At 46.3% G+C, this 14,445-nt stretch overlaps 1 protein-coding gene across 1 annotated transcript; it reads right to left on the reverse strand.

Annotated features, from left to right (window-relative positions):
* Positions 1-291: 291 nt before the first annotated feature.
* On the reverse strand, positions 292-14,414 carry YDJC (YdjC chitooligosaccharide deacetylase homolog). The gene is made up of 5 exons (XM_026091826.1): positions 14,103-14,414; positions 6,228-6,387; positions 5,365-5,464; positions 2,718-2,895; positions 292-645 (listed from the first exon to the last, which is right to left on the reverse strand). The coding sequence occupies exons 1-5, from the start codon at positions 14,258-14,260 to the stop codon at positions 315-317; spliced, it is 927 nt and encodes a 308-aa protein (XP_025947611.1). The 5' UTR covers positions 14,261-14,414; the 3' UTR covers positions 292-314.
* Positions 14,415-14,445: the final 31 nt, after the last annotated feature.

Below are 14,445 nucleotides of genomic sequence, written 5' to 3' on the forward strand. Positions count from 1 at the left end.
TCGGCTGCTACGCTGCACTGGAACGGTGTGGGAGTGGGTGATGCAGAAGAGATTTGTCACATTCAAAGCAGCTGCCGTGGCTTAAAAAATGCCAGTTAGGGCTAGCTGTTCTGTGATACTGCTCACAGATGCTTACAGGGTTCAGGTGGCTCTCCTTCCCTGAACGTCCTTATGCTGTTCCCAGCCGTTCACAGCTCCCATCAGCTGTATCAGGAAGTAGTACAAACAGTGGTAACAATGGTTTAGGTTCTTGGGATATTACCAACTGCATGTCTTCAGAGTACAAATATATATATGTATGTATGCTTGTTTATTTAAATATCTTTGAATGAACAGAGCTGAATGTTCCTGGTTTTGTAGTGGCTCTGCAGCTCTGGCTTGATTAAAGTCTGGAGTTCGTGCAGGCGTTCCCAGGACTGTGAGAAGTCATCTGGTCCTTCCCCGCAGCCGCCGATGGGTGGGACGCTCGGGTACCCTGGATGTACCATCAGCTCAATTGTTACTGTCCTGCTCTGTGGATTCGGGTGTGCAGGTGAGGGCACCTTGGAAGTGAAATCCCCAATGGCAGTGTCGATGGCACTCCAGATGTTACTCACAGACATGTTCTTACCCATGGTACTCAAACCTATGTAAATGTTAGGCCACCTGTAGGCAGAGGAGGGAACATGGAAATTAGCATTAATGATAGGTAGCTAGACAGGTGTGCTACATTTATTGGATGAGGAATTAAAGTTAACCTAAAATTTAAGATAACAACAGAGAAAAAAAGTCTTCATGTTATCAAGTTATTATAAACTTCTAACTATAAACAAAAGGAAAAAACATAACTACAAGCAAGTAACAGTGCTTTTCCTTTCCTTATTTTCAAGTCTGTGATACTATTTAAAGCTGTAGTTCTGCAGTCTGGCAGATGGTCCCAGCAAAGCCCCAAAACATTTCTGTTACTACTCCAGTTACGTGTGACACTGTGTCACAGAACAGGGTTGTTTGGCATCTGTGAACTTACAGGTGCACCTTATTGGCACAGAAGGGAAGGCTATCACTCAACTGAGAAATTATACCCTATCAAAATAATTTACTATTGATAGGCCAATTAAAACTTGAATAATAACCATCTCCAAATAACAACCCTTGACTAAGTGGAAACAAAAGAAGTGACTGAAATAAAGTGGAAACCACCCAGCTAACAAATCACTCTCCAAGCATGTATCAGAGTCAAAACTACTTAAAAGACAAAACACTGGGCAGAACATTATTATTACTGAAGATTCTACACAGCTAGAGAGAAAGCAAGTGAGAGGCTGTGATTAAATTCCATAAAGCATCACTGTTATGCAGAGTCTTGCCCTCTCCAGTGTCACATCAGCTGAACTAAGGGGGCTCTGTGCAAAACCCCTTTGCACAGCTGCAGAAGTTGAGTTGCAAGGGTTGGGTTCCCTTTGACTTTAGCTGACTTTGACTTCAGCTCTTTCCATTCTCCTAGAAGTCTTAGAGATGTGTGTATTTCTTTTATAACAATTTGTCCCATTTAGCCTCCCCCACCGGGAGAAGAAGTGGAATCAATTAAGCATTTGCTGACCAACTGCAGGTTTTCCATGCAGGATGCAGGTGCAGAGCATCAAGGAGGGGTGGTGCTATGGGAGGTTATAAAGCAGCAAGCAGTGCCTTGGTGGCTGCCCCTAAGGATCTCTGGCCTGCTAGGAGAGGAGATCTTCTGGAGACACCTCTTCTGTGAGGCACACTGACTCTGCTCTTTTGGTAAAGTACAAGGTGGGGAAGAAGGCCTCAGGAGCCCTGGAGTGTGTGAATCCCCAGTACTGTCACTGTAATGAAACTGCTCAAAAAGGTAGGTTTGCAATCTCTTTCTTGCTTAACTGCTCTATGAATTGCTATGTCCTTCTCTTGCTCAGAAATGGGTTCAATATGTATGTTCTACCTAACACAGCAATGGTGAAATACTAGACTCTTACTAGTGTGTTTAGAAGGGAGCAGTACTTGAGAACAATTGTTATACTAAACAAATTTACTAAGATACAAGAGAATACAGTGGACTGAGAAAGAAATCTGCTATAAAGGATAGGATAGATGACTGTAAGAGTCTCAACTAAAACATCTTTCCTCCATAAAACATTGTTCAATTTAAGCTTTTAAAGGAAGTATGATAGTGGGGGGAAGGGCTGAGTTTTTTTGGTATTGACCCCAGTAAGGTGCAAGATATAGGCAAGACTGTTTGCTTAGGCCAGCAATCCCCTGCTGTTATACTGCAAGCTCTCTCATCTTCTTGCCTGCTGTTAATAACAAGCATTTGTTTCCAATGAGTCTCTTTCCTGCTACTTACAACACTTTCTCTGCTATCCAGGGATGTTAAAAGTTATTTTTTGGAAAACTTTCCCTAAATCTTTTAAATTTCCAGCGTTGATATAGAGCTTCAGCCTCCTACTGTCCCAGGTGCCAGCCTAATGCTACTTAATTAGAAAGGCTGAGAAACATACCCTGAAAGGAACAATCTCTTTCAGGTGAGAAGGGAGTCATCTCTGTTCAAACAAAACTACATACTAAGCCCTAGTGCCTCCCTGCAGATTTGTACTCATGCTGAATCTCATCAGCCCCAAAGTGGAGAGAGAAATGCTCTTGCATCCTGGAAAGATGTTATTGAGAGCTGATAAGCTCTTATCAAGGATTCTTATCTTAACAAGAATGAGTAATGCCTGTCTTACCTTATTCCATGCCTTGTAAACACATCCACTGTGTTAAGAGAATCTTCTTCTACTCCCCGATAGAAGTCCATCAGAGATGGTGCAATCCAGTCACACTTATGAAGACCTGGTTCTACTGGGACACGTGTGTACTCAATCCCATATTCTTCTAACACTTGTGCAAATACATGCCTGACCTCTACAAGTGAAAAACAGACAATTTAGTCACAAATCAGATAACCAACTCATCGTCTCCCCAGCAAGCTGTTAGCACAAAGATGTCTTTCCCTTCTATGTTTAAAAAAATACAATCCCCTTTAGCTTCTCTTTCTGCTGAAAGTCATCTGGACAGGAGTCCCTAGAACACTTCCCCCACCTAAAGCACAGTGTTACAGGGAGGGACTTCTAGTAGAAGGAGTAACATTACTCTTCCAACATCTGCTAAGCTTCTCAACAAGCTGCCTTAGCTTCCCTCTCAGGGCTAAGCATCTGATCCAGCAACCCCTTCTAAGTTAGTGACTCTGGTCCTAGAGTGCAGCTTAGGTGCCTTTGCACTATCAGGAACAAATTCTTCATCAAGTCACTGGACAGCCAGATTTGTTATGAGGGAAAATTACCAAAAGCAGTTTCATCCAGAGGGAGCTGAGTGCTGGAGTGGGGAGATCTGGATTTTTGCTCACCAAGTTTTCCATCTCTGTACCACAATGACCTCACTTGGAAAATGGGGGCAAAGATATTGCCAACTGTGGAAAGCAAGCTAAGGCCTGCAGTCGGAGACTGGTCAGGAAATGCAATTGATAGGATACAGTTCTTACTCTAGTACTTGAAAGAGCTACCAGCTTTAATCTGAGTGGTTAATTTGGCAATGTAGAGCATCAGCCCTACAGGTCAGACACAGCCCAGGTTGTCCTGATACAACTTGTTCTCAAGGGTGCAAGTTTACTCAGAAGTGCCTTTGCATCAGTTCCACCTGCAGAAAGGCTTTCCTCGCTGCTGGATGAGTCAGTCTGCCTGAAAGGAGGCTTGTGTTCCAGCTCTCAGCCTCTGCTGGCAGGACTTGTGCCTCCCCCGGCCTGCTGGGAGATGGGACTGAATTTGGACTCAGAAGCCAGAGACCAAATTCTAAACCCCAGGAACAGTCCTGTGGCCTGCTGACTTGTATTTGAGAGAGGGCACACTCAACTAATTATGGTTACCCTGAGTGACTAACAGAAACAAAAAGCTCTCCAGCCCTCTCAGCAGCTGTACTCCATTTCCTGCCCCCCCCTGCCTGCTGATGCCAGCACCAGGGCTCTGGCAGAGGAGTGGATTGAACCACATCCTCCAAAGTGCATGCAGGCACATCGGCGCATTCGCAATGCTGAGCACTGCTGTCACTGCCTCAGAAGGCCCCGTGTAATTCCTTCCTCTGCTTGCGTGGCTAGTACTACAATCTTTCTCCTCAGGATTAATCATCTTGGAGAGCCAGAAAGCATTCTTTCTTCTAAATGCAACCTGATTGCTTCCTCTCATTGAAGTGACCTCCAAAATTAATAACCTTTATTACTTTAAGAAAGCATTAGCAGACAACACTAGAGGTAGATTTGTAGGATGGGTCCCTTCTTCCCTCAGCTCTGAACATCATTGTTTTCCCTAGCTCTTTTCAGCCTTTATTAATGCTAACATGTCTGCAAAACATAGTGCAAAATGTCTCCCCGCTCTTCCCCCACGAGAAAGACTCCACATACGCTTCTGAGCACAGACTGCAGCATGGGCTGTGTTTGATGGTAGGAGGGTAGGGGATGAGATGACCTAGCTGCCCTACCTGGGTACAAGCTCTCTTGTTCCCTTCCCAACCACACACTCCCCACCATGCCAAGAGGAGAGGGAGCAGGAACTGAGCTATCATGTGTGGTGTGTAATCCCTGTAGCTTAGTAAAGCCACCGAGATAGGGGAAGTGCCAGAAACAAGCCCTGAATGCATGTGGGGGATCAGATTAATTGACTGAAGGAGGCAAAATGATGCCCTGATCTGACTTCTGCACAACCATCCAAGCCACAGCTGCTGGCAGAGGAAGGCCCCAGAACCAGACAGGACAAGGGAGGGTTTCCAAATGCATAATTAGTGGCACATCTGTCCCACACTCATACCTCTGAGCTCCCATCCCTGATGAAAAGATGATAGGATTTCCCTTTCTCCTGGCTTGATGCCTTCAAGGACAAGTGTTTCATAGCTGATGCTGATAAAATGAGGCTAAAAGAAGTCTACAGCTTTTTAGCACTACAGAAAGCTAATGAACAGTAAAATCACAAAGTTGAGCATTTCAGATTCCTGCCTGAGTATTTTAAACTGGCCAGGCTGCCAAGGGCCTTGCTCTGCCTCCTTCCATGGTGGCAGAAGCATGGAATTAGGAGAAAAGTTGAAATGAATTATCAGTTCTTGGAGGAGTAGGTGCAAGCTGGGCAATTTGTGCTGTTAATCCCCTTGCATTGCTACAGGAAGACCCAGGTCATGCAGCAGCCAATTTGGGCCCAAGCAGGACTGTCTCCTCAGGGCCCAGGTTTTAAATTGGAATTATGGAGCAATGGTGAGGTTTATTGCCCAAATCAAGCTATGGTGAGGGGAGTTCCCCCTGAGCCAACTGTGTCTCATCCTTTGGGGCTGGGAAGAAGAGAAATCCCTTCTTACCTGGTAGGACATGAACATGTTGGTGCCCATCCATGTGAGGAGGTAGGTGGCCTGTTAGTTCCCGGAACAGCTCCACCTGCGCCTTTAGCTCCTGCTTCACCTATGCAGCAGAAAAAGGGTAGAAAAAGACCTCTCAGCAGTGCAGAGATCAGAAGAGTGTGAGGGAGTTGCTGGAGACCTCACTGGCCACTGTGAGCATCTGGGACCTGGCCCTGGGAGGCACAAAGTACTGTGGTGTATAAATGGGCATGCCATGCTGTTGGGTCCCCCAGGGCCTCTCCTATGTGCAGGTCATCTTATAGCACTAGCTACATAGATGGCACAGAGGCTGGGATTTTCAAAAATACCTATGGTATTTGGATACCTATTTCCCTATAAAATGAATGGGGAAATGGGTGCCCAAACCCATAAGCAGTTTTGGTCACCAGAACTCCACCATCCTGGTAGACTATGAGGTGAGAATGGCCCACTTCCCCGGGAAACAGAGGCGTCTCACAACGTGATGCAAAGCCTACTTAGCCCCTACTTAGCACTTCTCTTGCATTTTCCTTTTGCTGATCTCCAAGCTCTTTGCGAGTATCTGTTCCCATGCCCCTCCGCCCACCCCTCCAGCTAAGCAGTTACAGCACATCAATGTATATGGTCACTGAAGCATAACAGAGAGGAACGAGTTGTTCAGCGCTGCAGAGCAGCTTAGTGGCAGAATTAGGCAGCTCCTGCTGACCAGACAATACAGTCTATAGATTCATCTCTAAGCTTACTCCAGGTTGGGACCTGGGAAAGATCTTCAACTGTTATGTGCTGGGATCAGTGCAGGGTGAGTTACATCAGAAAAGCAAGTTGTATGTGGCTTTTTCTCCTACCTCTGACATTTTCAGGAGACCTTTTGATAGAGCTGTTCTGAATCCCATTTTCCCATGAAAGAATCCATCTTGGTTAAGCAGAGAAGAGTTAGTCTTGAGCACTTCACAGACAGGAGAGCCCTCAGAGAGGTTGGCGTGCAGGCCTATTGGGATGTTGTATCTGCAGCAGGAATGAAATATCTGTTAAATTTTGCACCTCCACCTCCCTCACTGTGGCCAAAGGTTTCAGTGAAAGAGCTAGATTGAGCTAAAAAGTTTTGTTGCTCTACGCACTGAAGTGCCTTTTTTTGCTGCTCTCCTAGAAAGGAGAGCAGGACAAGACTAACCCAGAGCAGAGTATCTCCAGGTAACAATCCTGCGCTGTCTGCCAAGGGCCAGTCTGTGAGACCCCCCCAGTTCTGTTCTCATGCTGTGAGCTGTGTGGAGGGAGCAGCTATGAGATCTCAGACTGAGAAACTCCCCTGCAGTCACTAGAGACTATGGGAGGGAATCTGCACCTTGCAACCCCTTTTCTAAAGCACTTCATTAGCTCTTGCTAGAAATTCCCTTGATTTGTTTACCCTATTAAAGATGCGACATTTATGAGACATTTCTGGAGAACTTCTTTTAAAGCTGCCCTTAAACAGAATCCAGTTACAGACAGTGCCTATGGCAGGCAGCTGTTACGGCAATAGCACACACTCCAAGTGTAAAAGCTGGCTGAGTTTAAGGATAACCTGACCCAAGAGGCTGGGGCTGAAACTGCCCACAGTGCCCAAGTTTGTCTGCCTGTGCAGATGATGGCTGACTGAGTGACAAGGCTAAGCTGTACGAAATAGCATCTTTCTAGCACGGAGGTAGGACTACAGCAGGAGGCTGACAGTGTAAGTGCAGAGCCTTGCTAAGGAATCACAAGACTCCAACTTGCTAGTGACTGCAACATAAAAAAGAAAAAAAATTATCAAGAGCTATTGTATCTGCAGAGCTCCTGTCAGCCACAGGGCTTTGCAGTGTGCTGGTGTCTCCTTCTTCAGGGTGTGCTGTGGCTTCCCCTACAACAGAGACAGGAACTGTGAGTGCTCAGCTCTGTGCAAAGTTTCACTACCGCTTCTGGAAATCCTCCTGGGGTGGCCAAAGTGCTGCTTTGAAATACAGGAATGGGAAGATGCTGTCATCGGGAGCGGGAGCCCTTAAGCATTATACTGAGAAGCTCACAAGAGGCTGATGGCAGGGCAGGAGGCATCTGCAGTGCATAAGGGTGCTGTGGCAGGAGGACTTCTCCCCCATCCTGTGGCCTGCTGTGTACCTTGCCCAAGCCCAAAAGCAAGGGGGGAGCTTGGCTTTTTAGAAATCTGCCCCAGATTCTTTATCGTATCTCTGGGAAGCTCTGACTGCATCAGCTGATAGCTCTGTTTGCACCACAGCCACTGCTGTCTGCAAGGAGAAGATTCATGTGTCACCGTGAATCAGCAGATGGGAGATATTTTGTTGAGCACTCTCCTTGAATGTTGTGGGAGGGCAAGAAAAAAAAGAACAGCTGAGCCTCTCAGTGTTGTCTCCCAGGGGCATCGAATGAACGACCCTCCAACTGCGCAGTGCCTCAAACGCTGTGAAGGGAGCTATTTCCAGGAAAAGGCAAGCCCCCCGACAGGTGTGGGGCGCCAGGGAGCCAAGCACTGCGCTGTGTAACATTAGCTCAGGCGGAGGAACGGCTCCRAAACCAGCCCAGAGTGGGGAATGTGCAGAATGTGGAAGTGTAGAGAGCTGCCCTTGTTCTCGCTGTAAGGGGAGAGGCTAACTGTAACAGGAGAGCATGTTTCAGAGCTTTGGCTAACACCAGCTGAATATCTTAATAGTTTTCTCTTGGAGTTGGTCAGTCCTGGCTGTTTGATAGACTTTCCACGCATCTAAAGCGGAACTGCTAAAGTTTAACGGCTCTGGGGTATGGGCATTGAAACCAAAATGCAAAACAGCACGAGAAAGTTGTTCAGAGGAATTCATCTGTGGGAGATGCAGAGGAGCAGGCATGCAGGGAAAGCCGTGAGGATGTGGGAAGGCAGGCCATGTGGCTGGCACAGAAGGGTTCGGCAGCTAGCTAGCATTTTCTTGTATCACATTTGTGCATTTCCCACTTGTTCCCCCTAATCAGCACCAAATGCCCTGCTGCCCTGGGTTCATTCCTAACAGTCTGGACACTGCACAAGCATTTTCAGGTCCCAAGTACAATGGGATGAAAACATGAGCAAAACATCAAGCATTATGGCAGTATCTGGGCTGTGCCTGGACACAGGGCTCCAGGCATGCTCTATGCTGGCCAGAGGCTTGGAAAGAGCCCCTCAAAGCTGAACCAACAGACTTTTTTCCACTTAGTATGATAGGCACTGGACCTAACGCTTCCCCTCAAGTGCCCCTCACCACTGAAAAGTAGCTTCTGCAACCAAAGAACAACGCCAAGGTACACTGTACAGTAGAAAGGCAGGGAGAAAAGTCAGTTTATGGGAACATCCTGGAAGAACCTCATTTTCAGCAGGGCGCAGAAACCATTTCCTCTACACGCACATATTTTATAGTTGCCCAGCTCTTTCTAAAACAGTAAAGTATCTGCTATTTTATTGCTTGAAAAATTGCAGAAGAGACCAGCAGCTCAAACAGCTTATATAGCATGTGATGCCACATTGGGAGCAGAGCTCAGCTGTCCTGAGTTCAGCTTCATACCCAGTCCTCTGCCCAAGCCCTCCTTTATGGAAGGGACAGGATGAGCACTGCTGGTCTGTGCCAGTCAGGTGTAACTGCTAATTGATCCACCCAGGATCCAAAGCAAAGGGATTGGCACTGAGCTTCAAGCAACAGCTTCTTCAATAAAAGCGTTGCAGTAACAGCTATACTGCTAACACAAAGTGATGGATGCCAACACAAAGCTCTACCAGTAAGCTGGTAGATTCGCTTGCTCTAAGTGCCAACCACCTTCCCATGATTTGTTCAGAGATCCACGCCTAGATGTTTGCAATCCTGTCTCACTGCCCTGGAGAACACACAGAGGTGAAGGGGACTTAGTACATGGGTCCAGTTCACTCTTGATAAAGCTGAAGGATCGTGTCTAGGAATGCAAGCACATGCTCCAGCAGCACAAGGGGCATTAGATTGGGCTGTATGTTAGTTTGCTGAAATGAGATTCAGGCAAACAGGTTCTGCAGCCACTAAAGCAAGTCCGTTTGTGAGCTATTTCCACTGAGAGAAAGGTAGCTGTTGAAGCCAGCTTGGCTCTGGTTTTCTGCTCAGCATCCCCTTAGTGGTGGTGGGGAAGGAGATATATTTATGACAAATGCTAGCAAGGGAGGGGCAATAAGGAATTGAGTCTGAAAGATTTCCTGGTCAACAAGCCCAGCCCAGCTATCAAACAGGGAGAGGGAATACAATCAGCTAAACTGCTTCCTTTTCAAGTAGTTGCTTGTTTTGCCATGTGAGTGCTTTGAACAAAAGTCTCTGCTGAGGCAACAGGCTTCTGTACAGCTGCAATTCCTGCTCATTCATATCCTCAGCAGTAAAGGGTCCCTGGGAACAGTATGTCACTGCACTGAGTCACTCTTTTAAAATGCCCGCCAGCTTTGCTGCACATCTCTGTGCTTGGCGGATGAGTTAGTGCCCTGGCTCCTGCCTGGCCACAGCAGGGACCCTGCAGTCCCTGTGCTCCTGGGAGCAGCTGTGCCGGCTGCTGGCATTTTGCAATTCCCTGAGCTCAGATTTCATGGTCTTGGTCCATCGTGCACACTCTGGGATAAGCATGGCACCTATCCTTTTCCTTGGTGAGCAAACAGATCTCACCTTCAACATCCTGTTTGTATCCTTATCAGGGAAATTACTGGCTTGTCAGCTTTCAGCACAAGTGTGATGCAATTAAGAGCCTCATGTATCCAGACATCCTGCTCCAGTAAACATCCAAATGTCTGCAAACAGACAAAGCAAGGCTGTGCTCTGTGGGAAGAAGAGTACCTCTTAGTTTCTCTCTGTGGGCATTTGCATAATTTTTTCCCCCACTTTCACCCTCTAACAAACTGTAACATAACATCTAACTGTCTTTCATCAAATAGCATCTTGTCTTGCTCCATTAGTGCTAAGGACTTATTCCTGCTGGCAGAAACACTCAAAAGCCTCTGCACTGTTAGGAACTGGTACCATAACATTGCTTAGGGCTGTGGCTTTCTTTTTAATTACATCTTTGTATCAGCTGAAACTCTTGTGTCCATGAACTTGCATCAGCAAAGAGTGCTGTCGCCAGTAAAGTTAATTTGATCTGGGATTCTCATTTAAGGCCTCAGAGTAGGAAACCCCCTACTCCCAATCCAAACAGTTCACCAGTGTAACTGTCTGCCATGTGATTAACAGCCAGATAAAACGGTGATGAGAAAGCATGAGAGACTTCTAGACTAGTCAGATGTTGACCGGGAGGGTCAGAATTAAGTCACAATTTACACACACATTTTGCAATTAGTGTTGATGGGAAAGGAAGTGAAAACATAGACAGCAACTAAATGTGGTTTTGTTAGATTCTTCCTTTAAATGTACCCAGATGTTGCAGGGGTTTCAGCTTTTGTGTAGCTGATGTTCAGCATTTGAGCTGCAAAAACCCCAGGAAGACTGAGGCTGTGTTCTAAAATAMGTCGCTCTTCATCAAGTATTTGGATGTAAGCATCTGGAAGGGTCCCAATACTCGGTCACAACTGAGGTGGCTGATAAAGGAGGGAAGAAAATACGGTGGTAATCAATCATAGACTGCTGTATTCCTGCTATCTCCGTATTTCCATTTCTAAGGAAGAATGAAGGGACCCACTCACTTTAGGTAACGAAACAATCCTTCCAATCTTCAGGAAAGGCTCTGAAAGAGGAACTAGGAAGAGACTGGCTGACTTCAAGGTGGTGCCTGATACATATGCAACCAAGATTACATTACGTGGATAACCAGGAAGTCACATTTGGTCTCTGCCCCTTAAAAGAGGAAAGTTTTGAGTTACTGAAAAAAACCACAATGGGAGTCTGTTCTCCCTTCTGCTGCTCCGGTTGTGCACTGAGCTAGCAGTTGCTATTAATACGTTTGTAGTGTGGTGATGAACCAGGCCTCTACTGAAACTAGGTATTTTTGCCTGCAGGGGGTGGAACCCTTCCTTTAGCTCAGTTCTGACAGCGAATGAGAAAAGCCCAAGATTCAGAGCCTGAATGTTAGGGAAGGTGTGTTATTTACTGCTTGATTCTGCTCTATTGCAATTAGTTTGTGATTCAGCTGGTACAAAGGTCTGCTGACTGCCATCACATTTCTGCCAAGTCTTCCAACCAAAACACAAGGCAACAGATGGTATACCCAGAGGCCTACAAAATTACTGTGAAAACAAAGAGAAGAATGAAATTCCAGGGGAACTGTGTTTCTTTCTGAAGGATGCTGAGTCCTAACATTTCAGGGCAGCATGAGCTTAAGAAAGACCATCCTGCAAGAAAAGCCTTCTCCTTACTAATTAGCTTTGCTTATATGCAATTAACTGAAGATCAAGTGAGGGGAGAGAGCTCAAGACCTGCAATGGCAAGCAACCATGTCATAGCCAGTTAATTAAGAAGGACTCAGATAACCTTCACAAGCCACAGAAACACTCAAACACTGACAAAATYCTTGTGCCACATGTACAAAAGACCAAAAACTCACAACACTAGAATGTGCCACAGGAAAGAACAAGCCACTTATTCCAAACCTTTTCTCTCAACTCATGATAGAGCCAGTCTCCTAGATTACACCACTGTCTGGTTGCAGGCTGAAAGCTTCACCATGGAATTAAGCATATATATTTGGTACTTGTTTAGACGAGTAACTGTGGAGGAAGGGCAAGGGAAAACAGGGCAGACTTTCATCCCCACAAAAATCAAAATGTTGCAAAGCTTTAATATTCACAGTGGGATGGGAGACAACACCAGCAGTGGCAAGGCAGTGATACTTTCCCATTTTTGTTTTTCTTGCATCATAGCCCAGCAAGATGAGGTTGTTTTAGTGGAGAATTCAATAAGGCTTTTACTAAGTCTGACCCACTAGATGTCTATCTCCACAGAAAGTTTGCCTGAATCTTTGCAGTGGAGGAACAAATATCTCAGGGGTGAGATAAGTTTGTTTACATGGTCAGATGCTAGTTTAGTGCATAGGTTCCAGCAGCACCTGATTCGGGGCTTGCACTGGAGAATGCTCCAGATCGGAAAATGCTTCCCCCCTGCATGGGTAGGAGCGAATATAGCTGCAGAGAGTTATTTGCACAAATGAATGATTGCAGAACCTGGCCTGTTGATCTTCAGTGCTAACAGATATTCCCAAAGTCACCCAGCTTATAGTCTCAAAAATGGATTTAAATCCATTTCATTCCCAAATGGCAACGAAAAACCCATTCCAAAACTACCCCCCAAAAGAATGAAGTTGCAGCAGCAGGTCATAGCTTCTGCTGTCACCTGTCCTCCAACCTGGCTTTTCACACCTGGATCAGATGCTGGGACAAGTGTCATGACCTGCATTCAAAGATGCTTTTTAAACCTCTGATTATATAGCCTACTTTCTGGCTAAAGAAATGAGGCCAGGTGGATTCTATATTTAAAAGCCTGCTAAAGACCAGGGCTAGAATAGCAAACAGCACTACCAGAGCTTCAGGGCTTAAAGGGTTTCATGGTGCTGCTGTATCTGGGAGAAGAACTGTTTTTATCTCCCTGATTTATATTTTGTTTCATCTACTGACAGGATTTTAGGCATTTCAGCAGTGWTGTGCCTAGCCTTGCTTTTCCCTTTATCAACCCAGAGGTGGTTCCCATCTCAATGTTATCTCTAACCTTTTTTAAAGACCAGTTTGCTCCAAACACCATACCCTGGCTTTCCTCCTCCACCCTGTGCCAATCATTCTCATCAGAAAAGCTACAGACAGCAAACAATTCACAAGTACTGCTACGAGCACAGCCAGCATGGGGAGAGAGGCACAAGGGGAACAAAGTGCGACTCTCGTAAAACTGTCCCTTGCAGCAGCTAGATTTAAGACCTAAGGTCTCGGGCCTTCTAGTCCCAGTTCTGCTCTTCCTCTTTTGTTTTCCTAAATTGTTTTCCAGCCCTGCTGCTCTCTTTCAGGATATACCTCTGCTTCCAAGTGCACACTGAGCTGAAGCATTAGCTAGGTTTTACCTGCTAAATACAAGTAATGCTTCCTATTAAAGGATTTGCTGTGCTAGTCCACGAGAACCACACATATCATTTGATTTGTTACAGAGCCAGCCGTGGCAGCAACCTCTGAAAAGTCCCTGAGAGAGTAAAGGTCGAAGATACGAGGCAGGTACAAGGTTCTGTCACACTTTTTATGCGTGTGGTTTTTTTAAAGGGATTTATCAAGCCTAAAATTAATAGATATGTTGGGGTGCTTTTTCTTGCCAAGTCAAGTTTTCCACCACYCAAAACTGTGTGTTTTGTACTTGCAGAATTATATCTGTTCCTGATTCTACAATGAACCTGGCCAATCCTGTGTTCAGCCTGGCTAAAATGCATCAAATTGAACCATATTTTAAAACTAATGCTTCTATGCTCTAATAGTTTTAGCTTGGCCACGGCATGTAATGTGGACTTTTATTCTGAGGGTACATCTTTCAGCAGTCTGGCAAGAGAAAGACCAACAAACCCAAACCATACCGAGCAACTTGTGGAAGTAGCTATTTCCTGAGGAAGAAAACGTGCAGCAAACGGCTAATGCTAGAGGAAGAACCATTATGGGTACGATTTGCAGGTCAGCGGTGGTGTTTGAAGAGTCTTAGCAAAGGTGCCGGGGATTCGGTTTTCTTCCAGCAGCCTGGGCTGTGACACAGTGCTGCTACGGGGGCTGTAAAACGAAAGCAGCTTACCTCCTCGCCAGCCCGGCCGCATCCGCTGCCGCACTTCCATTGACTAGGAGGGACACGTTGGACACGGCTCCAGCCAGGAAACAGTCCACGATGCCTTGGTTCCTCCGAGGACAATAGCCAAAGTCGTCTCCGGTCACTATTAGTTTCACCTGAAGCATCCTTAGAGGTCATCCCTGGCAGAAAAGGAAAGGAGGGGGAAAAATCAGCGCGATCAACAGATGACAGGCAAACAGGAAAAGCCGGGCTCGCCGGGCGTGACTCAGCCCGCGCTACGGCCGCCTGCTCCGCCTCGGCCTGCCGCCGCCTCGCTGCTCGCCCGGGGCGGCCGGGACCGGCCCGCGCC

The sequence above is a fragment of the Apteryx rowi genome, unplaced genomic scaffold (assembly GCF_003343035.1).
Source record: "Apteryx rowi isolate R43461 unplaced genomic scaffold, aptRow1 scaffold_93, whole genome shotgun sequence".
In the NCBI taxonomy this organism is placed as follows: domain Eukaryota; kingdom Metazoa; phylum Chordata; class Aves; order Apterygiformes; family Apterygidae; genus Apteryx; species Apteryx rowi.